General features: G+C 41.3%; 1 protein-coding gene across 9 annotated transcripts in view; it reads right to left on the bottom strand.

Annotated features, from left to right (window-relative positions):
* Window positions 1–401: 401 nt before the first annotated feature.
* Window positions 402–25976, bottom strand: part of fryl (furry homolog, like) — a 75466-nt gene continuing 49891 nt past the window's right edge. For 5 of the 9 annotated variants that reach the window (XM_085447447.1, XM_085447449.1, XM_085447442.1 and 2 more), the window contains 28 exons: window positions 25747–25915; window positions 25560–25644; window positions 24972–25084; window positions 24730–24880; window positions 24541–24644; window positions 24202–24384; window positions 23494–23695; window positions 23026–23147; window positions 22758–22945; window positions 21699–21793; window positions 20977–21581; window positions 20514–20782; window positions 20293–20433; window positions 19256–19456; window positions 19004–19165; window positions 18478–18588; window positions 18157–18333; window positions 17274–17474; window positions 14631–14831; window positions 12396–12802; window positions 9416–9623; window positions 9114–9263; window positions 8570–8668; window positions 7814–7882; window positions 5491–5508; window positions 4379–4489; window positions 3353–3546; window positions 402–2362 (listed from right to left, as the gene is read on the bottom strand). In XM_085447447.1, the coding sequence (XP_085303573.1) occupies window positions 2122–2362; window positions 3353–3546; window positions 4379–4489; window positions 5491–5508; window positions 7814–7882; window positions 8570–8668; window positions 9114–9263; window positions 9416–9623; window positions 12396–12802; window positions 14631–14831; window positions 17274–17474; window positions 18157–18333; window positions 18478–18588; window positions 19004–19165; window positions 19256–19456; window positions 20293–20433; window positions 20514–20782; window positions 20977–21581; window positions 21699–21793; window positions 22758–22945; window positions 23026–23147; window positions 23494–23695; window positions 24202–24384; window positions 24541–24644; window positions 24730–24880; window positions 24972–25084; window positions 25560–25644; window positions 25747–25915 (4977 nt within the window). In that variant the 3' untranslated portion in view covers window positions 402–2121. The remainder of the gene's footprint in view (window positions 2363–3352; window positions 3547–4378; window positions 4490–5490; window positions 5509–7813; window positions 7883–8569; window positions 8669–9113; window positions 9264–9415; window positions 9624–12395; window positions 12803–14630; window positions 14832–17273; window positions 17475–18156; window positions 18334–18477; window positions 18589–19003; window positions 19166–19255; window positions 19457–20292; window positions 20434–20513; window positions 20783–20976; window positions 21582–21698; window positions 21794–22757; window positions 22946–23025; window positions 23148–23493; window positions 23696–24201; window positions 24385–24540; window positions 24645–24729; window positions 24881–24971; window positions 25085–25559; window positions 25645–25746; window positions 25916–25976) is intronic. The other 4 variants (XM_085447443.1, XM_085447450.1, XM_085447445.1 and 1 more) reach the window with 2 other exon arrangements.

Genomic DNA, 25976 nt, shown 5'->3' with positions numbered 1-25976 from the left:
GCCCAAAGATACTGGGACAGGAGAACCATCTACCTCCGGAGCCACAGACGCCCCTGTGGATTTGGGAATGTAGCTTTTTTTTTTTTTTTTTTTTTAAACCTCCACACTGGTAAGCAGATGGGGGTGTGCCCATGCAGCACATCTTGTTTACAGAATTTCAATTCAATATTATTTATATAGCACCAAATCACAACAGTTGCCTCAAGGTACTTTATATTGTATCTATTATTGTAGGATCAACTGTACAAATAAAAACCCAACAATTATGACCTCTATGAGCAAGCACTTTAGCAACAGTGGGAAGGAAAAAACTCCCGGCTATCTGGTATTTTAAGATAATTAGTATATTTTTTTTTTAAACTTCCAGTGAGTCTGGCAGAGTCCAAGAAAAAACACATGGAGATGGTGCTTTCAATTTTAATAACTGAAGATCAAGATCATTCTGTAAGGTTTTTATTGATCCAGAAAAGGCTGGTATGAGTGAACAAGGAAAAAATGTATAATGCAGCTCTACATTAAAATATCTTCCAGGTAAATAATCATTAAATAAGAACAGCATTCATATGTACCAGACAAGCAGGAGGAGAAAAAGAGAAGCTCTGAGGAATGAGTACAGTGACTGTTACAATGTGCCATGACAAGCTGTCCAAGAAGCATTCAGATAACGGTTCATGTCCTGCAGTCACAGCAGCAAGTAGGGGCATTGTGAGAGTACAGACACCCGCTTCCCCTCAGAAAATAAATAAACAGGATCAAAACGCAGCAGTGGATGAGCGCCGCTTTGCAACATGATCGACCTACATGGACAGATTCAAACCTCATCTCCTCCCTCGTAAGGCTTTAAGCAGAGCCTACGCTGCTAACAAAAAGATCACAGTGGAGACAAGGAATGCATATGTATGTGGGGCTTGGCTGGGTTGGTGGGATCCAGCAGAGGAGATGGAGGCTTGTTTTGATCTCCCATTCCATCGCCGCCAAAGGCGGACGGGTGGCTTGTCCCAAACGAGCATCGCTTCCCTCTTTTGAAACCACAACCACCAACCAAGGCAGCCTTTGGGAAATTTGTATGATTGGATGACTAAAGGTGGAGCGGACCATTAATGACTCAAACCTGTTTCTGGCTTTCTCATCACATTAGCTTTATACAGACATCCTAATCGGATGAACAGTGCATTACACAAAAGTACAAGGGGAAAAAAAAATACTGGTTTTACACTATACATTTTCTAAAATATATACAGAGTAAAATAAGTTATGTTTCCATAATGAGCTGTAGCCAGTCCGCACTTGTGTGCAATTATATGCATTTTTGTGTGTGAGCGTATACCAGAATATCCAATATATAATCACACAGTCAAGAGTCTCTAAAGGCATCTACTTATTTGGTTAAAGAGTGAGTTTTGCGTGAAGACCTGTTGAAGGGGACTCTCCTCTCAGAGCAGATCAATAAACAGATATATTTCTCTTTGTACACTCCCTGAAGGTAAACGTCTCCCACAGGGTTAACATGTTAAATATCCTAACATTTACAACCTAGGATGTTAGCTCTAATAAAAAATACATTTCTCAAAAAAATATTCTTGCAGTGCTTTTTCTCTTTCAGCATGCGTTTGAAAACTATTCGGTTTCTCAAAGACTTTCTGAGTTTGCTTATGAATCTTGATGGTGCGTCCTCACACATACGACACCTCCTCTGGACTGCCTCCCAGGCTTCGACGCCGACTCCCAGTCCAGACCCCGAGGAGCGCATCCGTTCGGTACGACGGGGCCCCTCGGATCAGATCCAGCGAAAAGAGAAAAACAAATAACAACAACAACAACAACAAAAAAAGTTATCATCCCACAGCGCCCTCTCTTATTCTTTCCCAGGCACGCCACCACATGACTTATTGCAACTGAATTTTGCGAGTTGGCTTAGTCTGGGAAAAGATATTAGCTTTAAGCATTCATACATGTAATAATATATATTAAGAGTCACAGTTATTCCCACGCATCCTTTAGCCCTTTATAGGTGGAGTCTCTCTTGTCCTCCGCCCCTCACCGTCTACACTCCAGCTGAGGGGAGGTGTAGAGGAGAGGGGTGTTTTTGTCCAGTCTAGTCCAGCCTGCAGTGCCTCAGGCTTACAGTCCGGTGCTGACTATGTCGGTGTGGGTCTGGCAGGTCTGCGCCTGACTCAGAGCCTCACGGATCTGCAGGTTGAGCTCCATGAGGCGGCTGCTAGCCTGAGACAGGTCTCTGCTGGGGCCTACGACCGCCAAGCAGCCTGTCTGACCCAGCGTCTGGTGACGGAAGTAAATGTGTAGAAGAGTCTGGACCGCGTCGTCCGTCTCGTTGCCGAAGATGTCGTTGGGCCACAGAGATCTGGAGATGAAGAAGAGATGTGAAGAAAAGGGGATTGTACCGAACACATTCTTAGCTGCTGGATAAACAGTTTTCCTGAGGTGCTTTGGGTTTGTTAGTCGACTCCTCTGAAAACATGTTCAGGTCTGTGAACAAATGCACTTTGGGCGATGTTGGGCAGTAGTTCACTGAGCTTTAGAAAGAACACAGTATTAAATTCTAGGCACTCATTGTTTAGGTAATGCTACAGGTGTGTACCATTGCACAGTTTTTGTTAGCAACTTTATTTCAAGGGGGTGTAGCAATTATTTTTATGCACAGTCCCTCATCTTCACAGACTCATGCCTCATCACCAGGCAGCGAGCCAAAGGTTTCACGACTGTTTACTGTGTGACTGGTGAGTCTACACGTACTGCTTTCATATCCCAGTGAACATCCAATCTCATCATTTAGATGGGATCTTCAAAATAACTGCCAAGAAGCATCACAAGCAGGCCTGCCAAGTCAAAGGAGCTTCTGCCTCTGAACATTTCAGTAATGATATGCGATAGAAACAGGAGTGCATTTTAACCTCCTTTTATCTTATATCTGGGCTTCTTACTTGAAATGATCATGCTGGATGTCCTAGTCCGAACTTAATCTGCAGCATCCAAAAATCGCAATATTAAAATATGTGACAGTGCCAAAGAACATCCTTATTATGTTAACAAAAAATGTTTTTCTGGAGCAAACTTGCAGCTGTCTTCCATGTTGTAGTAACCAAACTGAACGGATGCTGTGTCTGAGTGAACCCGTGAGGATCAGTTAGTAACTCGAGCCCTTAAGCGCAATGACATGAAGCACGAGACTGGAATGAAACAGCCAGGAATCAGAGTGCATTAAAAATAACAACTTTTTACTTGTTAAATAATGTTTGACTGGGCCTTTTACACAGGAGGCTTAATCACTGTATTGCCTTGTTATGTCACCGATTAAAGCCACTGTTTTGTTTGACTGTAGTGTTTATCTTACCTGAAGATTTTGACTTGTGTGAGAGCAGAGCTGAAGTCTCTGGCTCTCAGGGTTTCAATCAGCGACTGTATGGCTGTCTCGGTGTTCGTCTGGGCATTGTCTGACATGCACACATCCTCCTGACCATCATTTCCTGTTTCCGCCTCCTTCAGGCAGCTCTCTAAGATAGTGAGCTCGTCGGACATGTTGGTAACCTTAGGAACGGAGACAAAGGAGGATTATTGTCACAGCACCAAATAACACAAGCAGATCTTCCTTGGGAGGTGAACGAAATGAACCCAGACTAAATATTACCTGGACTAGCTGACCTCAGCGCTCAGTACGGGAAATAATTTAATTTTATTAAATGTCTAAATTAAATTAAAGCACAATTAAGATGCAGCTCAGAGAAGGATGGACTGCAATACAGATTTAGTAAAGCCTGTTTATCGATCCCGTGGGTAAAGGAAAATAATTATCCAATCAAATTGTGTTCCTTTGTTTTGCACATTTTTCATTGCATTTTCTGACTCCAGCTCTCTTTATATATATTTTAAGTTTTAAATGTATTTTTTCTCTAGTGTTACTGAAACAAGGAAAACTATCATACATTTTAAGGTATACTGTTTTGCAGTGGTTCCCTGTGGATTTGACAAGAAACTAGCACTGTCAGCGTTAATCTCATTAAATTGACGTTAACGCCATAACCGCATTAACGCGGCAATTCTCCGTTAATTCAGTTATGGCGTTAACGTAATTTTAATGAGATTGACGCTGACAGCACTACAAGAATCTAAATGAAAAACAAACAAACCCTAAAATTGAACAAGCAAGTCTTTACGTTCTCCATCTATAAAAGTGTACCCACACAACAAAGCTGAAAAGCTTTAAATTGAACGTCACTTTTCACCAGAGCCTCTTAATTTTGCTGAACCTCAGTAGCAGCAGCTAGTTCCTCCAACTATGGAATAACCCCCCAAAATGGATTATATAACAACGCACGGACAAACTTTTAACTCAGCAGACGCTAAACCTTGTGTCTCTCACCTCGGCCTCTCTCTTGATGGTGTCCACCCTGCTGATGAGCTTGCAGTAGGCCTGGAACAGCAGCAGCAGCTGAAAGTGCAATTTGTAGAGCCTCCGACATAACTCGAGCTCCTACAGAGACAGAAGACAGAAAAACACACTGTCACATCTCAGCAAAGCGATGATCTAACCTGCACTGAATCACTCTGATCACATGATTAGACAGATGGGTATCCTGGGTTAGAGGAAGAGATGAAAAAGTTAACACGGAGGGCCATTTGGTTTGGACCATGGTGAGTCTACTATAGGGTCGTCCCAAATAAAATAACCCAAATTGGAAAAATTGGTCCCACCTGACCTGAGTCAGCAGAATCAGATGATTTTATTTATTATATTAACTTTAGCTTATTTAGTGAAGGGATGCAAAATTTTACCTGCACACTATGAAGTACATGGAGATGGGTTGAAAAATGTCATAGCGTGCAGGTACATACTGCACAGCTTCAGATACCAAACAAAAAAAAGAAATCAGCTGCTTCTGATGGGGTCAGATGCGAAATACTGGCTGATATTTCATGGAATGACCCTACTGCTAGAATTAGTGGTGAAATCTTAAATTAGAAAACCTAGGGCATCATCTCATTGATCCCTCAGCATATAGAATTGATGAGTGAGGTGTGGGAAAACTAAAAGTTAAGCCCCTAATCTCGGAGGAAATGGGAGAAAATGATTTGAACAAATGGGAATGGAACAATGGAATCATGCAAAATGAAAGTGAATTCAAACCTAACAACACTGGACTCTCTAGCCATCATATCCTACTGATAACGGAGCAGCCCCTCTGAAATCAGGTGGCAACTCTACACTGAATACACGTAGATAGATGAATTTATCTGCAGACACAATCAGTGCAACAAGCAAACAGAAAAAAATGCAAACAGGATAACACGGTACGTTATGATTGGGTGGGTGGATGAAGAGGTTGAGCTGGGTTACATGACCAATCAAGCAGAAACATAGACAGAGAAATGGGTGGGGGTAGAACACAGTCTGTTTCTGCACAGAAAGATGAGATGTCAGTGTTTTGTCCGGTTGGCAGCATTATTTAAGTCTATAATATGAGAACCACTTACTGCTAGATTTTCCATTTGCTAAGCAAGAAGGTGAGCAGGTCACACACACAAACAAACAAACAAAACAGAAGGAGAGAAAGACCAAGAATTAGTGAGCTTTAACATGACAGCTGAGACACAGTGACCTGACGAGCAGGAGCAGTGCTTTATCATCTTCCCTTCACACGGGTCAGATAATGTGAGCTCACGTCAGCAGTAACAGAAACCCTTATTCTGAAAAGGTGAACAACAGCATGTGCGATGATGGGCAGAAAAGACACGGTGGCTACGCAGAGAGGAAGGAGGAGGCAGTGAAAGACCTCTGGATACTTCTGATTGAAAACAGAGCGTCAGTTTAACCCAAGGTAACATCTGTGTGAATGTCAAACACAGAGGGAGCTCCGCAGATCTGTCCAAGGAGCTCGGTGTAAGAGAAACCTACAGACTAAGACGTGCAGTGAGAGATCATGCAAATACATCAAGGGTACAAACTTTGTCTTAAATCTTACATTTTTGAATTGAGGAAAAAAGTCTAAAAAAGTCCATCTGAAGTCATAGTTGCAATTATGTTGTTGAAGACAAAAGTTATTTACACATCTTCTTTAAATCTACTGTTAACATGTTTATCACCCAAAGCTATAAAAAATGGTTGCTGGCAAATTGTTAGAAACACTTCTTGCCCTCAGGGTTTATGTTTAACTGGCAGCTGACAGCGCCACTGCCACAGCAGTACAGAAATGTTACTTAAAGAATTTTTTTCCTCTGCTTGCCTTTCACAATAAAAGAAAAGCTGTTCCCCTATATCTCAAGTGGTCCCCACAGAAGATGAACCTGCATGTTTGATTTGGCACAGACATTATCCCGGATGTTGTTCAGGATGCAAACCTTAGATTTACCTGCATGAGGAGTACGCTAAATTGAACCGTCGATCTTTCATGTGTGTAATGTAAACCTTATGTAAGATATAGCTTTGTTTTTCCTTCCCACTGTTGTCAAGGGCTGCTCATAGGGTTTTGTCTCTATAATTGTAGAGTGTGTTTACCTTGCAATATATAAAGCCCCTTAAAACAACTGCTATTTTGATTTGGCGCCACATATATAAAACTACGGCACTAGTTAAATGAAAGATCAAACATAATCTCAGTTTACCACCAAATAAACAGAATGACTGGAAAATGTTTGAATAAACTGCATAGAGAGGCTGTTACAGAAGTTCTTAATTATTCATTAAGCTAATTATTATCAGTAAGTACAATTTAAGGTAATCATTAACAACTCATGATTACATCAAACTTCCTTCAAAAGTGTCCTTAAAAGCACAGACAGGCCTAAATGAGTGCACTGTAATAGAAGAAATAAAACTCAAAAATAAAATTAATTTGCAGATGTCATGCAACTGTGTTTTAATGCAACACTAGCACTGTTAGTAACACTGTTACTAGAAATGTAACAAGAATTTTGCACATTTTCACAGGCATGTAACACAAATGGGATTTCCAGCGCATATCAGGCAGCAACTGGGAGGCTGAGCACTGGTAGCTGACTGAGACACAGGGCCATTTAATGGGAATGGAAAGTGCTGTTTGTGGTATTGAGGAATTAAAGCTCATTGAAACCTAAATGACTGTACTGATACATTCACATGCCTTTAATATGCTGCAGCTGAAGACCTAATTAGTGTAACGGCACATTAACGTCTCGGGTTTGATATGAACCTAAGTTTTGTAATCATGGTTTGACTCAAAATGATTAGCTGGTATGCTTTCTTCGCGCTGTGAGAACAACGACTGGTATAATTAGCGGATATGCGGGCCAAAAATTGAATTTCCTTAACGGAGATAAAATAAGTGAATAAAAAACTAAATCTTCAATCATCTTTACATGTTCATGGTTATCAAAGGCATTTAAGGAAATGTGATGCCGCCTTTTCTCTTTACATTGTTTACTCACATGCAACCAAAGCATGCTTGTACATAAATCCCTTAGTGCACTGCTGACAGTAACTGTTTAGCTCATAGCTAAATGTTCTACTTTGTGTACATGTTTCATTGATAAATAAATTTATCATTGCATTTTTACTAATAAGTAACTTGTAACATTATCCTGTATCCGCAGGAAAGCTGGTGCAGGTTCTCGCTTCTTTTAAACCAACATGGTTTTCTTAAAGAGATGCGCTTTGACTGGCTTGACGACACTTCGTTAATGTCTCTAATGTCTGTAATGCTGTGTAATTTCAGTTGGACGTTACCGATTCAGCTGCAGTGCAACACTTTCAAAAGTCAAACCGGTCAATAAGTATGACAAACAAATTCATGCATTGTAAAGTAAAAGTGTTCATCCCTACCTGTGCATGAGTATTGGGTCGCTGGCTGCTGTCTTTGTCCCCGAATGTTTTCCTGCAGTTCTCGAGCCACTGCGTAAACAGGCAGGAGACAAAACAGGAGAGAAAAACATAAAAGGCTTAGAGGAAGGAGAGAAACTTGGAAACAGAGGCATTTACAAGGCTTTTTTTTTTACCCCATGGACATATGCATCTACATTTGTGTGTGTACATAATAAAAGGAGGAGATTTAATATGTGCGTTGTATTTAGCGAATTAAAGAAGGCCTGTTCCAGAGCATCCAGAGTATCTAGCCCTCCAGGGAACATTGCAGTCTCATTCAATTAGCGCCCCTGCATCCCAGAGCTCTCTGCAATCTCATCTCTTTTTTCCCCTCCCTTTTCCTCCCAGCTCCAACCCCTCACAGCTTCTCCCGCCTGGCCTTCTGTAACTGATTTAGGAGAGCTGAGGGTTATTTTTATCCCTTCAGCATGGTTTCTCACTGGTGATGCAGACACTAACGGCAGCTGAATGTACTCATACTGAACACTGATTCAGTGTCTGCAGCTGCTGATGAGACAGACTGGGCTTATCGTGTGCAACATCAGCTATTCGTCTTTATGTTCTCCTGGCTTTTTGCAGTGAAACTGCATAGAGATGAAAACCACTTTACGTGTTTTAAAAATAAAGAGGATGTGAAACAACATGTCTGGTGGGAAAAGGTTCCACAAGGATAAAGAGGCAGAGATGTGGATGTGGAGAAAGATAAAGATGGCTTACACGCTCTGCTGCTTCTCTCTTGGCGTTGTAGGTGTCCAAGTGTTCCTGCAACTCCAGCACACTAAACTTCAGAGTCTCCAACAGTCCACAAGAGACCAGCTACAACAACACAGGACACCACACATATTAAGCCACAAAAACATCCACTACATACACATAATGGCCCCAAGGCCTCGTGTTAGTGTTAGCTGGTCTCTCCTGAATGACAAATTGGTTTTCATTTGCTTTGACTGTGTTGCCGTTACCACAAATTTAAGCCACAGCCAGTTTTAATATGGTACCTATTCTTCTTTCACTTGTTGTACATAAAAATTAGATTAGATATTTTTTTGCTGTGTTGACTTCCCTTCTCATTTTTATCATAAATAAACTGGGCATAACACAAACTACACAAAAATATCTACACCAGGACACACACACACTCAGCACGACATAAACCATTTATATAAAATAATCCAGCCGTGTAACTGCTACAGCATTACTGGAGTCTCGCTTTATCAGATGCATCAGAATGATTACAGACAAGCATGCGGGCCAGCCTCACCGTCTCTGCATCCAGCAACACAGTGGGACACTGCGAGCGAGACGTCATGACTTCCAAGGAGCTAAGGAACTGATTACCCATTCGTTGGAGCCTTTCCCCGAGAAAGCGAACAGATGCATGTGTAATGGAGCCAAACTTTCTCTGAATACTCTGGAAAAACACACACACAAAAAAGAAAACAAAGTAAGATCATTCGGAAATAAGCTTACTTGTACACAAGATGAAACAGATAAGGAGCAGTCCTATCAGTCAAAACTGCAAGAACATAAAAAAACCCCCCAAAAAATGTGGTACACATTTACCTGAAAGAGTCGGGAAAACACGTGGAAAGTATAAACAGCCGAGGACCCATCTGTGTCTGACAACATCTGGTTGACATGGCAACGCCAAGCATCCTCGTCATTGTCATAGGCAACTGGCTGGAATGCAGCCAGGATGGCAGAGAGGAAGGGCGAAGGGGGCGGAGAGGCCTGAATCTCTGGGAAGCCGTCTGCGTCACCTTCATCTTGGCTAAAACACACACGGGGGCCAATAAGCAGTCAGACATGTTATACCACCCCCCCCCCTTTCACTGAAGGACAAAAGTAAACATACACACGCGCATGTCGTCACTCGCAGCAAGTAAACAACCTCACATTGCTGCATCTCTGCCTCCCTCACTGAAAATTCTGCTGCAGTGCAACGAGAGCTAAAATCTGCTGCAGTGCTCTCACAATAACAGCGATTAGCATTTTAGCATTACACAGACGTGTCTGTTTCTCTCTCGCTCTCTCACACACACAGACGCACACAGATACTCACAGGCCTGTGGGACCAAACAGCCTGAAGAAGCAGACAGAATATAAGTATCTAAAGCCTGCGCTGCCGAGCGCTGCAACGGACACGGTCTCTGTCCTCATCCTAACTACCGCTTCTCTTTCCCGTACTCTCTCCCCTCGTCTGCAGCTCCACTGTTAGCAGCACTAGCGCACTGCACTCATCCCACACAGGACTGCAGAGAGGTCTATACAAGCTAGGCATTTACACATACTGACTCACACACACACGCACGCACACACACAGTACTGCAAGCAGAGCCAGCTCCCAACCCACTGAGGTAAAACGTTGCCGAGTTGTTTCATTTTACTCTCTCCCACTCACATAAATCCTCATGCACAGACACCTACACTAACTGGTTAGTGTCCTGCTGTTTTCAGTCACTCTAAGCTACTCACACAATTGCTTTCCATGCATGCGTGTCTCTGTTAATTGAAAGAACTTCAGTACAGTTACACATGGAGGCGAGTGAGTCTCTATTTTCTAGTTTGTTCAGCAGTGCTTCTTAATATTGCTTTAGAGCAGTTTAAAGCCCTGACTTTACAACTGTCCTCCAATCAGATTTGGCCCACCTTGAAGTGTTAGGAATGAACTGAAGCCTGCCAACACACGCATAGTTCTGATAGGCCACGCCAAGAAAGAAATTAGCTATCACACCATCTAAATCATGTCAAAGAAGTTAGATTAGTCATGCACTGTAGATTAGTCCATATCTTCTTCAGCCACACCTAAACTAGTCTACAATTAAAATGAAAGGTCAGCTGTTTTACTTTAATACATTTTTAAATGGGAGCTGTCTGACACAGTCTTCTTAAATGGACAGTTCCATTACTTATTAGTAAAAGGTCATTTGTAAAAACCATCTAAAAATTAAAGATTTTTAGACTGTGTGAAATTAAAATAAAACCAACTGTACAATGACTTGATGAGCTATCAGTCAGTTGCTCAGCAAATTGGTATAAATTCCACCATTTATTCAAACACAAAAGGAAATTAAAACTGCATGTCTTTGCATGTCTAAATGTCTCTTATCGATCAATATTTGCTTTTTGGGTTTCAGGTAAAAGGTGATTTACATGATACTGGCAAAACTGGCACAAAAGCCATCCAGCATTTTCTCAGATCTTCTCAAATTCTTTTATACAGTGGTATGAATTAGAGATGGCACGATACCACTTTTTAATGTCCAATACAATATCATTAATTTGGATATCTGCCGATACCGATATGAATCCGATATAGCTTATTTTGTAATCAATAAAACTGTTTTTTATGAAAATCTTGCTGCATTTTGTATAAGTTCATACTCAAGTTTTAAAAAACAAGAGACTGAAGCTATGCTGTTATACCTGTATGCAAAAAATACACTCCACCCAAAACATTTTATAGTTTAGCAACACTGATCAATCTAATAAATTTAAACCTATACCATCCTCCCTATTCTGGTATTTTAAAGAGTACTTACCTACCTAACTAAGAGGGTTGCCAACTCCCAGCAAAAATATTAAGGGAACCACCCCCCGCCCTTAATCGATGTAATCAACTTTAATTTAATTCAAGTGTAAAACAAATGCACAGAAATCAATTATTTTTCTATAATAATTAAATAGATTCAACTTCTTTCTTCAACAGAACTGCAGACTGAAAAATATTTCTTTGTGCCCCCCTTTCCCAGTTAATGCCCTACCTGGCCCGCGATAAAACTTTGCTAGACCCGCCCCTGCACAGTTACCAGCCGTAATCTACATAGAAAAGGATCCTGGTGTTATTTGTCTCTCAGAAACAGTTCATAACTTCCCTTCAACTCATTCATGTCACCTAAAAGTTAAACCCGTTTCTCCATCACCTTTTCAGCTCTGATGATTCAGTAAGGACATCTCCTGGTTTCATATACATGTGTCCCTCTCACTACATATCCAAATGGATATCATGACCAGCAGCTTTTACAGCTGTGGCTCGGAGAGGGAGGGGGAGTGAGAACGTGTTGGAATGAGAGAAGTAGATGCAACTGCGCAGCAAAGACAGAATAACTCCAGCTTTGTGCCTATTTTTTTTTTAATTCTAGCTGAAGTAAGGGACAAATCGCTTCCTTTTCACCTTAATATGGAACTCCGATGGCCAGTCCAGCTGTGGCTCAATATATCAGTTGTTAAGCTTAACGTGGAAATACTATGCAAACATTCAGAGATGAACTTAAGACTCTTGCTTTACTTCTCTCGGAGGTCTGTCTCGCAGACAACAGCCGCTCTATCACGTGACACACACTGCTCCGATGCGCCGAGCTGGGTTACGCCAAGTAGCGCGTTTTGTGAGGTGATTTTGTGATACTTTGGATCAGATTACATTTTTTATTTCTCTCCGATATCCGATCCGGTAATTTACGTCAGTATCGGACCGATACCAATACGTAATATCGGCTCGGTCCATCTCTAGTATGAATACAAAGAAAGACTCTGAAACACCTACCTGGACATCCCAGAGAAGTCCGCCTCTTCCTCCTCACAGCGCTCATCCAGCTCTTTCAGCGCCTGTGTCACATCTTCTTCCCACACAGACCCACAGGTGCTGTCTGGATCTGGATCTGCATCCTGCTTCGTCTCTGATGCCAGACAAAGAGGCAGCACCGTTTGGGACTCGTCCTCACAAAGGAGCCCTGGTGGTGTGTCTATGGCCGGCGGGGGAGGGGGGGCTGGATCCAAGTCCTCCTGAGGGTCTTGAGTCTCCTGGTGATCCTGAGCATCCTGAGGGTCCCGTGAGTCTGGGAGGTCACACATCTCTTGGGGGTCAGAGGGCAAAGGAGGGGCGCTGCAAAACCCTGTGTCCTCGCTCACGCTGCTGCTCAGCTCGTCAGCCGCCGTCATGCTTATAGCATCCTGTAACATCAAAGCAGAAGGGGGGCTCAGCATGGCAGGTCCTTTCACATTACAAAACATCCATTAAAATAATATTTTTATTTCAACAGTGGCCGCCAACACTGATACATAAAACACAGATTCACAGTTGAGCCTCTCGTAAAACTTGAATTAAGACCACTGTAGCCTATTCTCAAAGCTCACAGCTTTAATTACACAAGTGGGACTTTTAACTTTGTACCTTTTGCACTATCCAGTTTCTCTGAAATTGCTCTAGATGTCATGTCATAAGCTAATGTCTATTTAAAAAAAAAAAAAAAAAAAAAAAAAAAAAGATCACCCAGTATTTATCACAAAAATGCCACTGAAAATTTGACGTCACTGCTAACAGAACAGCAACGTCGCCTGTCAGGGAGTGACAGGCCCACAAATGAATTAAATTAATCGGTGGTGACTCATAACATCTACATGACAACTGATTTATAGACAACTGCATAACTACAGAAACAACTAGTGGACTGAATTAGCAACCTAACAAATGAACCAAGTCATTGTAATAAATTGTAGGCAGACATCACGCCAGGCCATAATTTATAGAAAACATTAGTATTACAAGCATCTAACTGACTCATATGTAAAAGGAGGACATGCCGATACATAGTTGGTAGACGCGCTAATAGGAGAGAGCGATATGTTCCTATGTGCTGATATGCTGAAGATGGCACAGGGGTATTCTAATTAAGAGGTCTTTGCTTTTTTTCCTTTTTGTTTTTCCTTTCTTTATTATTCAAAGTCCAGTGCATTAGGGATACTGTGCATGGCAGACAGCCAGTACATCACAGAGACAGCAGCTATATTACAGAAAGCTTTTAGAAGTGGTCATGGCCATCCCGGAGGGAATGAGCAAGACTATTGATGGTTTTATCTAGAGCTCATTACACTAAGAGCTGGGGCTGTGACGGGGGAGATGTCCTTGGGATGATATTGAGACCACTTGCTTGGTTGTGTTCCTAAAAGTTACAGAGGTCACTGAGGGATAGATAGGGGAACCTGATAGAGAACTGTTTTGCACTATACACACCAATGAATTTAGTGGTTATTCATATTATACGGATATAAAGCTGAAATATGTTAAACTTCAAAATGCCATGTACATGCAAATGCAAATCAGAACAAAATGATATACTTACCATTGTTAGTGGAAGTGATAAATGTCAGTAGCAGTAAATACAGAAGGCAAGCTATGGCATGTTAATATCATAGCAAATTTCATTGGCTAGCTTTTGAGTTAAATGCACTTGTAAAACTAAGACACCACTTATAAAGGACTCATACTCACACATGCATCTGCCGAGGATTAAGGAGCTGGTGTCTCTTTCACAAGTTTTTAAATGGAGGATTTAGTTGGAAGGGTCAGTTGCTGTGTTATTGTAGGTGAGGTGAGCAGTAACAGCTGACCTGAGGTGAGCTTTAATTTTTTAACCATTCCCAAAATCATACAATCAAGCCCCACTACTATTAAGGCTGCAAGAGCTACACAGTTAAGACTTCAGCAACCATGCAGAGCAAAGTAACAAAGAAAGAGCAAGAAGCAGCAGAAGCAGCAAACACAAACATGCACACACACGCGCATATATAGATCTTAACCCGACAGCAGCCAGACAGTCCCTCAGAACCAGCACTTTTACTCCATCCTGTCCAAAACCCCCTAAAGGTAGCTGATCGTTTGTCTAAATGACAGATAGGCCAACAAATACAGCAAAAGCAGATACGAAATGAACGAAAAGAAAAAGGCAGGCTAAAAAGCACCCGAGCACCACAGTTTATTGTTGCTCCTGATTCATCGCACCTCAGGCAGCTGACTGCTGGTGCTGTCTGAGTGGGTCATCTCCAACATGGGACTATCCAGTCGAGGGAGGGAGGGTGCAGAGGGCAGAGTGGGCAGGACAGTTGCCTCCTCCGTCATGGCACTGCTGGAGGACTCTTGGGACTGCTGCAAAGAATCCACATGGTTGGATGCAGTGTCATCCGTAGCAGAATCACTGTTGAGCTGGAAAAGAGAAACATGAACTGTTTGGCTTTTTTGCTGAGGGATGTATGAACACAATAGAGGATGATGTAAACCTTTATTACAAGTGTACTAATGCCTAAAGCCCTACTATTTCAAAACCTGAAGTGGACAACGGTTACTTAGGAAGGTCATTCAAAGAGGTACCTCAATAATAACATAATGGTCTTGAGAAGTTGCCTAAAGAGTTTGGAAAGAAGACGACTGGACTTGTTTAATTATGAGGTATTGTGGAGATACAGAAATTCTTTTATTGCTGCCATATAATCTGCATCATTATAATTGCATTAATAACATTCTTTACAGCATTATTTCATCTAATAATATTTCTCACAGTATTGATATTGCATTAAAGTTGTTTATTGAAGATGTTCATTTGAGGATCCTTCCATTATGTTAACTTTTATTACAGGTACGGCCAGAAGTATTTCATACACATTGCATAGTATTTGTGCTCATTAAGAGTTGTTGCTTAGTCTACAGACGGTCTTAAGCTTTGTGAAGCGCGACGTCTTCACAATCTATTGTGTTAAAGACAAGAGCATAGAAGGATAACTGCAATACATGCTTACAATACACATATAATCTAGAAATGTGCCAGGCCTGAGGCCTTAATTCACTTAGCTTCTAACTGCATTTTAGTCTACTTGGTAACAGATGACCGGAGTCAATAACCAGCCCTCGGAGAACCTGAAGGCTTGAAGTTATTACCTTGTTTGGAAGCTGTTATAGAAATGAGAAGTTCTATGTCTGTTTATAGCCATCTAAGATGTACCATTTACTGTAACTAACGGCTTTAACCTATTTTTGCCTAGGAGGGGCGGGTACCTCACTGCTTTAAAAGTGTTCACAATATGTATTTTTGTCAGAAGACATATGCGGATTTTTTCTCTCCTGTGTGTTAATAAACTCATCGTTTGACTGCACTCTTCTGGGCCTCCGTGGTTTGTGTCACTGCTCTACATTGATTGATTCCGCAACAGTATAAATACATGGAAAGAGGCCGTTTTAGGCTATAAGATTCTGTGTGTACTCAGTGAAAAATATTATTGTTACAAAACAAAAAATAATGGTCTTCAGCTTTGGAATAAAACAGTTTGAAAAACCTGTCTCACAAAAAAATAATAAAAGACAATAATAACAGGCAATTTTTTATAGGATTTTTCCCCATATGATTTCCACCAATTGATTATTGATTTCCCCCCCAAAAACCAATCACTTTGCAGTGGGATAACCATATTTACAAAATATAAAGTGACTTTAACATTTATTTTTCAAATACTGATCCTACCAATTACTCATACATTAGTCTATCCATTTAATCACTGAATTATTTAATCAGAGGTCCAGAATTAGTGCTGATTACAAGTTCTCGCTTTGGCACAACTGGTTTCTGTATGTATGTTAATTTACATACGTAGTGTAAGCAGTAAAGTAATACTGCAAACTTAAATTAAGTCACTGCATGTGCTGAGATATCCCCAAATATCTTTATGAAATGCAGTAAAACAATCTCATTTGAGTATTTTCATAATAAACGAAATTAGATCATCAACATAAAGCAATAACATTTTAATCTTAGTAAAGCAGACACGCCTACAGATTAACTTTTGACAACTTACAACAACATCACCCCCGTTTCTTTATCAAGCAGAGCATGTTTAGTCATTTTAGTCATTACTGCATCTTCAAAAAAAAAATTGGCTTCAGGCATCAGATCATGCTAGTATCAATAACATCAATTAATTTTATGAGCAGGTTAGCTCATTCAAAATTCTAGGGAAATAACACAGAAATACTGCATGCTCATTTTTCTAGTGTGTAATATTGTATGACTACAAAGTCTCGGGGCAAATGTCCACTAAAGCCAAAAGCTCATTCTCTCACCGTGCACTACCAAGACCAAGAAGAGCAGAAGAAGAGAGAAAGAAAACATCTGTATTAGACTGAGGACCTACATCCGATAATTATTAGCGTAATTAGCAGATGTAGATAAAGGCCTTGCTGGGAAAGCCAAAGAAAACAAAGAAGAGTTAAAGAAAGGCAGCCAAACTGTTAAACAATGCAAAAGAAACATGCTGGGTTTAAATATTTGATTCATTTTATATGTAAAGATTTTTATTCAGAAAAATTTCTAATAAGTTTACAAAAAGTGTCCTACACTGCACTTACCAATCGTAGATTTAAAGGTCTAGGAAACAATGAAAGCATTGGTCTTAAAGCTAGAGGGAGTGGGCTGAGATTTAAAAAGGGATTCTACCACCAGCGAAGAAGCAAGCGTGTAGCTCCTGTCCGCACTGGAAGGAGGTCCAGCATAGTATGCGCGCGCACACACACACACACACGCGCACACCATGCCAGCGGGCTGTGTGGGGAGCATGGTGGCTGGGTTGGGTGGGGGACCCTGATTAGAGTGAGACTTACAAGGCCAGAGCGGGTGAGAATCTGGCTAGCGCTCAATACCTCCTCCTCAGACGATTCGTCTGTGTCCTCGTGGTTGGTGAGGTTGAGGCTTGGCGTGCTGCCCGTGTATTGGCACTCCTGCAGAGACGGCGTGTCCCCTTTGTCCATGCTCTCCAGGGAGCGACGCCGCACGCCCCAGTTGAAGTTGTCCATGCTCTCCCCCTGCAGGACAACCAAGTAAACGGCAATGAGAAATGTGGGAAAAATGATATTATCTGGGTTAGATATTACAAAACAAGCAAACAAAGAACAACACAAATGCAAAATACACAACTTAAAAAAATAAGACACTCATGTGATTGAGCGGACGACGTAATTTTGTCCATGGGATGGTAAATGATGCAATGATCTACAACTATAAAGGGTTCACAACAACAGGAGCGATGATTTGAAATCAAAAGGTGGTACTGCACTTTACTGGATGACAAAGGGAGACACCAGGGCACTGAAAAGAACAACATATCTCAGTAGCTTTCTTGGCTTCAGACTTACCTGCAGCTCCTTGTGGCAAGAGAAGAGAAGGAATATGTATGTTAGTAGACTTAAGAAGGACATAAAAGTTTTCTACTACAGTAGTAGGACAAGTAAGGCAATTTTAACAAACAAGACATTAATGTTAATCTGTCAAACATCTACTACAGTATGGTCAACAGAAATGATGAAGAGTGACTGAACAGAGCACAGAAGTTCAAGTTCCCTACACTACATACAACTAGAAAACCTTTAACCTTTCTGAGCAGTCCCTTTCCACCTATAAGTTCCTTTAAATTACCACCTTTTTATTATGAGAAACGTATCATTTTCCCCCTCATACAGGTGGGGCCATTTGAATGTGCTTTCTCACCTCAGCATCCTCCAGCTCCACATCTAAGAAGTCAAAGTCCTTAAAGACTCCAAACTGCTGCTCACTGCCTGTATCCTCTCCCTGCAACTCCTCCTCTCTGACGGCCTCCTCCACTGTGGGGATAAGACTGGTCTGCTGGTCTGCAGAGTCCAGGTCCTCATTGGATGAGAATACCACCTGCACGGAATGTCAGAAAATTAAATACAATTTTTATCAATCCATCATCATCATCTCAGAAGTCCAAATTAATCCAATTCTAACACCACCACAAAGACAGCCTCGAAGCAGAAGCATTGCTCATGTCAGTGATTTTACAGAGACCTTATCTGAAGCTTTAGAGTAGGAGAGGAGTCTTACAGATGGATTTTTTGGGATGCCCGATTCTGGACCACATAGAGATAGGACATTCATCAGCCTCTCTCTGGTTCTTCTCTGTAATAAGAAGACATGCAAGATGAGAAAATGACAAGCTGACCAGGTCAAAATTCTTTTAGATGGTCTTTTAACAAAAACAGAACTCACATCTACAGGCAACGCAATGAGAGTGAAATATGTTAATGATAGCAACAGACTGATCAGACTCACATGTGTTTGGCTTTTGTTTGCTTACAAAATACTATTACAACTGCTTAAAATTAGCCAGTATGCATGTAGTAAAAGTAATTATTTTTATGGCTGTGTGTGTAAAATAAATTGTCATGATTTAATTATTTTGTTGAGCTTCTTTTCTAGACACGTTAAGCTCGTTAAAGACAGATCATAGCTCAGGTCCGGTGTTGCGTCACTTTGAGTAGAGGCTGCTTCAAAACTCAAGGTTTGGATGATTTGTGTCAGTCTGAGAAGGTACCTGAGAGAGTTGTGGCCTCTTCCAGCTTACTTGGACCAGCCCATTGGAATTAGATCCAGATGATGTAGAGGAGGTACTTCTTGTGACAGCAATCACCTGTGGCTTTCCATTCCTGCCTGCTGCAGTACGCTGATCCCCATATTTATGCCCGATTATTGGTGTCTATAGAGTCAAATAATGCAGATTAGAGATAAAATCAAAGGTAAATCAATATGGTGAACATAGTAAACTTAAGGAAAGTAGGACACCAACCTCTGAGATGTCAAAGTGGAAGTCCAGAGTCTTCCCAGGCAGCTCTTTGGAAGAGTTGTTGAATATGCGCGTGAAGGCAATTTCTGGTGAGCTGCAGGACTCAGAACTGTAGGAGCGTTGCACATCTTCTGGAACAACAAGGCTGGCTGAACGGGATACAACCAACTTCAAAATGTTTTGGGCCTCTTTCCAATGTGGGCTCTGTAAAAAAAACAAAAAACAATGCAGAAATATAACGAAGCCACTGTGAGGAAGCAAGCTGTGTAGGTGTTTCTGAGGAATTTATGAATGTGAAAGGGCATTTCGGGTCCCAACCAGCAACTATTCATATGGCTTATAGTCATATTGGTAGAATGAGAAAGGAGGCTTAACACAAAAAGCTTGCAGTTCACATCAGTGCACATATGCTAAAAATCTCAATATGCACAAATACAATGTTTCTTTTTGTGGAATGCACAAAAGAAAACACTGACAGTAAGCTAGGATGGCCAAAAGTAGCTTAAGGCAGCCCTGGGTCAAATCTGGAAAAAAACAGGCTTCATAAATAGGTGTAATATAGCATCAAAATACCTCTTTACAGTGACCCTGAAACACACGTTATTCTTTCTTAGTCTCAACTGTGCTGCTATTTATAGAGCAGGACACCCCAGTATTTATTCACGTCAGACTAAATGTGAAAATATGCTGTTCTGAGTATGAAACACACACACACACTCACTCACACACACACCCTCTTACTAAACATAAGGCACACTGCATATGGATGGCTGGTGCTTTGGTGATTTTCTTGCCAACCACACGGGAGACCCTGGCTGATCCAGCAATAAAACTCTCATTCAGGCATATGTTGTCTGATAAAAAGCAAATCCCACAAAATAAATGCTTCTTGTTGCAAGACCTCAAACTAGCAGTAGACATAATCGCACACTTTACAATTAGCAGCAAGAGAAATTCAATGAGACCTTCATAATACATTCCTCTTTTGACCCAAACCCTAAAGTCGGTCTGTCAGGCTGTCGAGTGACGTCAAGGCTCACCTGAACATATTTGCCAATGATCTTCATGATCTCAAGGTTGAACTGTTTGACAGGAGCTGCTGACAGGTCAATATGACTCAGCAAGCTATAGATGATCTGTAACAAGGACTGCTGCATGCTGGGAAGACCCTTCTCTAGCAGCTGATGGAGACAGAAATGGATACATTTGTTATTTGTCCATCTGTGACCAACATAAGAAGTGTGACCTTTTTCTCATATACCTCAGCCAAGTAAGTGACCAGATTCAAAGTTTTCTCTGCAAAGGCATCATGGAGGTAACGACAGACCACGTTGATCCAGTTGGTGTAGTCGCGGGAGTAGCTGTGTGTGCTGTAAAGGCTCATCATATGGGCCAGGTTAGACAGTGTGGCCGACTTCTCATCCGCACACACTTTGGCGATCTTATCGGCTGTCTCCTTACAGAAAGGAGTGGGGTTGTCAAAGTGCTGGATGAGATGCGGCAGGAGGCACAGGATGTTCAGAGGAAAACCTGCAGGCATGAAGTAAAAGTCTAACCTTAAAAATGTAAATCAATACGAATAAATAGAACTGGGCTAGGATGAGTTTTCTTAGGTCAATATGGGTTTATGAACAAGTCACAGTTCTAACTAAAGACAGTCTCTTTTATTCATTTCAGATTTTAAAAACTAAATGATTTAAAACTGTAAAAAAGTCATTAGTTACCTGCTACTTGTGAAGGGTCTACCAGTGTTTGTCTGGAGACACTGATGAGCTTACTGAGCAGGTGGATGGTTAGCTCCTGAGTAGCAGCAGAAGTGAAGCCCTTCAGGAAGAGTTGCAGCAGACCAGGGAAGTTGTACCACTTCAGCTTGTTTTGGACAGTCTCCAGACGTTCTCGGCTGTCCGCACGATCCAGGGGCAGCTGGCTCAGCAGCTTGTTGAGCAGTCGCAGAGCCAGCAAGTACTCAAACTCGTAGTCTGACTCGAGCAATGACACGGCGATCCAGAATACCGTGGCCATCAGATTTGAAGGGTCCACAGGTGGCATAGAGTCCCCTCCTGGACTTCCTGGACCTCCTCTGCTTAGTGATGATAAGCTCCGTGTGCGAGCCAGGTTTGCATAGCTGCCACCAAGTCGGTCAGCAATGTCCAGGGTGTTACTCCGACGCCTGTCAGCTTTTCGTTCACCCATCATCAGGCTGGCTCGAAGAGAGTTGCTGCGAGTGTGGACATAATGTAACAGACCACTACTGTTCATATTCAGCTGGCCTGTGCTTTTCCTGTTGGCAGCAAACTTGGCCCCCAACAAGTGGTCGTGGGTGGAGGTTCTGTGGAAAGAAATGGCAGAATTTTGTACACAGCTATTGCGAAATGTGTCAGGATGTTAGTTAAAGTAAGAAGAATTCAAACATTAAAATAATAAAGCTACCAATGAGAGGACTTACTGTGCTAAGGCAGTGAGGAGATCATAGTTTTTCACTGTGTCTGCTAGTGTGTCAATGCCAGACTCCAGCGTCAGGAGAAGCTCAATGACAAAGCCCTGAGGAGAAAAAGTAGGAGAGGTCAGCTCGTCAGAAAGAATTCACAGATAACAGCGAGTTAACACATAGCATCTATGTTTTTCTACAGAAACAACTCACAGGCCTGTTTTCCAGTTTGATGCAACACGTTTACTATATATTTTTGGCACATGATGTGCTTGACGATACAAAGAGTGGCCCTGGGAAAGTAAACTAAACCTAAACCATTGGGAAAATAATTTGATCACATTATGTTACTGCAGTCACCCCTCATCAAATGTAAAAGCATAACAAGATAAGAAGGTCGCTTCTTCATCAATAGTATTCATGCTTTCTTTAAACCTTTGTCTGTCCTCAAACATTAACTAAAAATGATATACTGATAGTAACTTTCTGTGCAGATGCTGTTAAACAAGAACTGGTTAACTATTTCTGTAGGAACAGGCTTTGCACACCTCTCATAAACACATAAAAGACAGAAAATTAACCTATTTTTCTTTTTGAGGTATGGATCTCCCCACACATATGAATGACTTAAATGCTGTTCTCACACTCAGTGCAGCTACTTTCATTGATTATAGTGGAAGTGCAATGCTGCAGCACAGATTCTGCAAATGCGCCATGTGTGAGGAATTCAGTGCAGCCACAGGGTAAAGGACACTGGTCTATGCATAGCAGCTGTATCACTGTTATACATTAAGTGTCAAAATCATGATGCTAAATGTGTGAATTTTACTGGCAAAGTGGCTTTAAAACCAAACAAAATGAAACCACACGCAATTTAAACAATGAACATTTGACGTTTTGCCATGTCCTATTAAAAACCTCATTCTATGCAATATTTTGCTGTAACACAAGCAGGAATGTTTTTAATAACTGAATGATCATGTGGTCAAATTAAATATAACCTTTAAAATGTTGTTTCATGTTATGCATTTTGACATTGCAGGTAAAAGACCAGACTTTTGCTAAAAATGTTCTGACCTGAGCTTCCTCTCCAGGGTCTCCTACAGTCTCAACCAACCGAGACAAAATGTCAGACAGTGTGGCAGGAGTCAGAGGTTGTTTGAGTGCCCTGAAAATCTGGAAAGAGCGACCGGCATAGTGGCGAGAAGAACAAGATAGAGCTGACCTTAAAGCTACTTCACTCAGCAATGAGTCCAATTGGAAACCTGAAAGGATACACAAGCACAAACAGGTAAATATGACAAAAGCACCTAATAAATATCAAGTGGCTGTGAACCCTACAGACCTGTCTGGGAATGCTTGAAGACTGTCACCACATGTCTGACAAAAGCACTCAGCTGTTCAGCGCTCTTAATGTTGGAGTTCTTAGGTGACACATCCTCGTGATTCCAGAGCGGACCGCGTTTTCTACAATATACAAATAAACACGCATGAACAAATGACCTGAAACACTATCAAAACCTTTAGTGTTATCACACCAAGCAAAGAAACTAACTCCAAAAATCAAACCCATGCAAATCAAAGTACCCCAGTCCTTTTAGACACTGCTGGAAGCATGAAAGCAAATCATTGTACACAATGAGTAACATCTAACAATGTGTTCATAGAAATGCCTGCTAAACATGTGAGGTTATATATATTTTTCTAAATGGTAAAAAAGACAGTTTTTGCCAGCAGCAGGTAGTGACACGCATAAATGTCATACATTTCTGGGAAAGTGTTCTTTTTTTTTTTTTTTTAAGTCTCTTCTCACCTTGAAGTTATGAACTCAATCAGAGCTTTGGCCTTCTCGTCATGTTCAACAGTGACATCTACTTCACTTAGAAGCGTGGGGGAGAGGTGGGACACAGCACTGGCCCCTGCACCAAGGCTTATACTGGACGACGTCGAGCTCGAGCTGAGGCCAGAGTCTGTCATCGGTGATGGCTGACAATCTGGCAAAAGCTCCTGTATTCCTATAGGAACAAATTGCAAACACATTGTCAGTTTTTCTGCTAGCATTTTACCAGCCAGGTGACTAGCTTGGGCTAAACACAATTAAAGGTACAGTTGCTAATAATATAAGCAGACCATAAGTTGGTGTCCAAAAGTGAAGGTAGGCTAAATGATTTCTGTATAAAAATATGATTCACTGCTCTCCTTTTTGTATAGACACACATTACTTTATCTTAATTTCTGAATTAGAAAATAATAGGGTCTTTTTCAGGGAACCTTTTTCTATGGAACAATGATATTGTGTAAATCTGTCTATATGTGGGCAGGAGGTTGCTGCCACCCAGTGGTCAAGTTTGGCACTACACGTATATGTGTCCTGTTCCCTGTCCTGTTGTTTTCCCCTCATTTCAAAATAACTAAAAAGCAATTCCACAGCTGATAGCGAATCCGCACATGTTCCACTATAAAACAGCGATTCTCATTATTATTGCTCTCTTCCAGTTCTTGTTTCTGTAGCAGAACTAACCTGTGAGGTTGAACTCTTGAGCTACAGGCTTTACAGTCAGGACCCTTGGATCATTGTAGTCTCTGTTGCGTAAAAGCACCATAGCAACAGACTGAACACTGCTATTTGCACCCTGAACTATGAGCAAGTGAAGCAGCAGGCGTTTGCAGTGCTCATAGACCTCTGGGTGCTGGTGATCTAAACCTGAGAAAGACACAAAAGATAAAGACATTTGACATCATTCAACTGGAATTTATAGACCTAGTAAAGGGTTTTTTATGCAAAAATCCAAATATGCCTAAAACATTTTGCCTTAATGTATACAAACATATAAAACAGCACAAAAAGAAAGCAATTTACCTAAGAAAACTGCGTGTAGCAGGAGTTGTAGGTAGGCACTCCATTCTACTTTGACCCCATGGTCAACAATGAGGTCTGTGAGTAGGATGACTGCAATGTTACATCTGAAAAACAGAAAAAGTGTACTGGATTATAAAAAGAACTCAACACTGCAATGCTTTGTGAGACAAAAAGTGGACTTTGGTATACCTGTGGAGAGGTACAGCAGGTGTGTTTGTCTCTGGCAAATAGTCCACAAGAGGGGACCAGCAGCCTCCTGTTGGTGGGAAGGGAAGAGGCTCTGGCTGATTGTGATCCATCACTTTTAATCGCCAGTTAGCATAAAGCGGCATGGAGTCACCTGGAAAATAGAGAAGATTAGCAGGCATGGTAGTGGGTGGTATAAAAAAAATGTAGTGGTGAGTATGGAGAAGAAAAGATTTCCTGCTCACTCTTCTCATCTTCATAGGAGCCTCCAGAGCTGCTGCTGTAACGAGATTCCAGACGGTGGTGGTGGCGGTTCAGGTTGCTATTCAGACCACTGTAGATATCCAGGTGTGTGCAACTGTATAACAAACATGCATGTTTAGAAGGACAATGCCACTTTTCCTTCACTAAAACGTTTAATTCATCAAGCCACAGATTGAATACAAAAGAAGGATGCAGCCTGAGGGCCTATATAATAAAACCATTGAAAGTCCTTTAAACCTGTATTTATTTAGGGCGTATAATCAAGTGGCAAAAAGTCTCTACAGGAGTCTGAGAAAACGATCTAACTGCTCAGTTCATGATCCCAGTAAAACATTTACTATGGTTGTATGTTTTAGTTTTAGTTAATACAGCATTTTAGTTATTTAGTGGAGTATCTTTGTCCACCATTATAAAAATTGGTTAATTTTTGTTTAAACTCCTGAATGGATGTACATGTGCTTTTTCGTGTCTTCAGCATAAAATATGACTGAACTGACATAGACATTTGTGTTTTTCCTATACTTATACCATCTAATAATAACAGAGCATTGCAGTTCTCTATTTTGTACCTGTCATCCATGTTTGAGTCTTTCATCTTGCTGTCATGATGAGCATCATTTCCTGGCACCATGGTATTGCTGCTGGAGGTTGTTCCTGAGAAAGCAGACATTAAACATTTGTCTCCTGGCACCAGAAACATAGCATATGACCTCTTGGCCTAAGCTGTGAACTTGGGCATTTATAATGCTCATTAACCTGAGGTGACTGAAGGAATCTTGTAACTGGAGCTGATGCGATAATAAGGGGGGTTGTCCATGTGAGTGACAGCTGAGCTGACAGGATCAGTCAACTCAAGCTCACACATCAACTCCTCCAGCAGCTGCATAGTCTTATCTCTGCCCAAGAAAACCACCACTCGTTTCACCTGAGGACACGCATAACATGAGGCGAAAGGTCATGAAGATTAAGTATCAGACACAAGGAAA

The sequence above is a fragment of the Copadichromis virginalis genome, linkage group LG23 (assembly GCF_057382275.1).
Source record: "Copadichromis virginalis isolate Kocher_CV1m ecotype Utaka linkage group LG23, C_Virginalis_male_GT1.1, whole genome shotgun sequence".
NCBI classification, from domain to species: Eukaryota; Metazoa; Chordata; class Actinopteri; order Cichliformes; family Cichlidae; genus Copadichromis; species Copadichromis virginalis.
The sequence above is the reverse complement of the archived record's forward strand: the minus strand, read 5'-3'. Positions and strand labels throughout refer to the sequence as shown.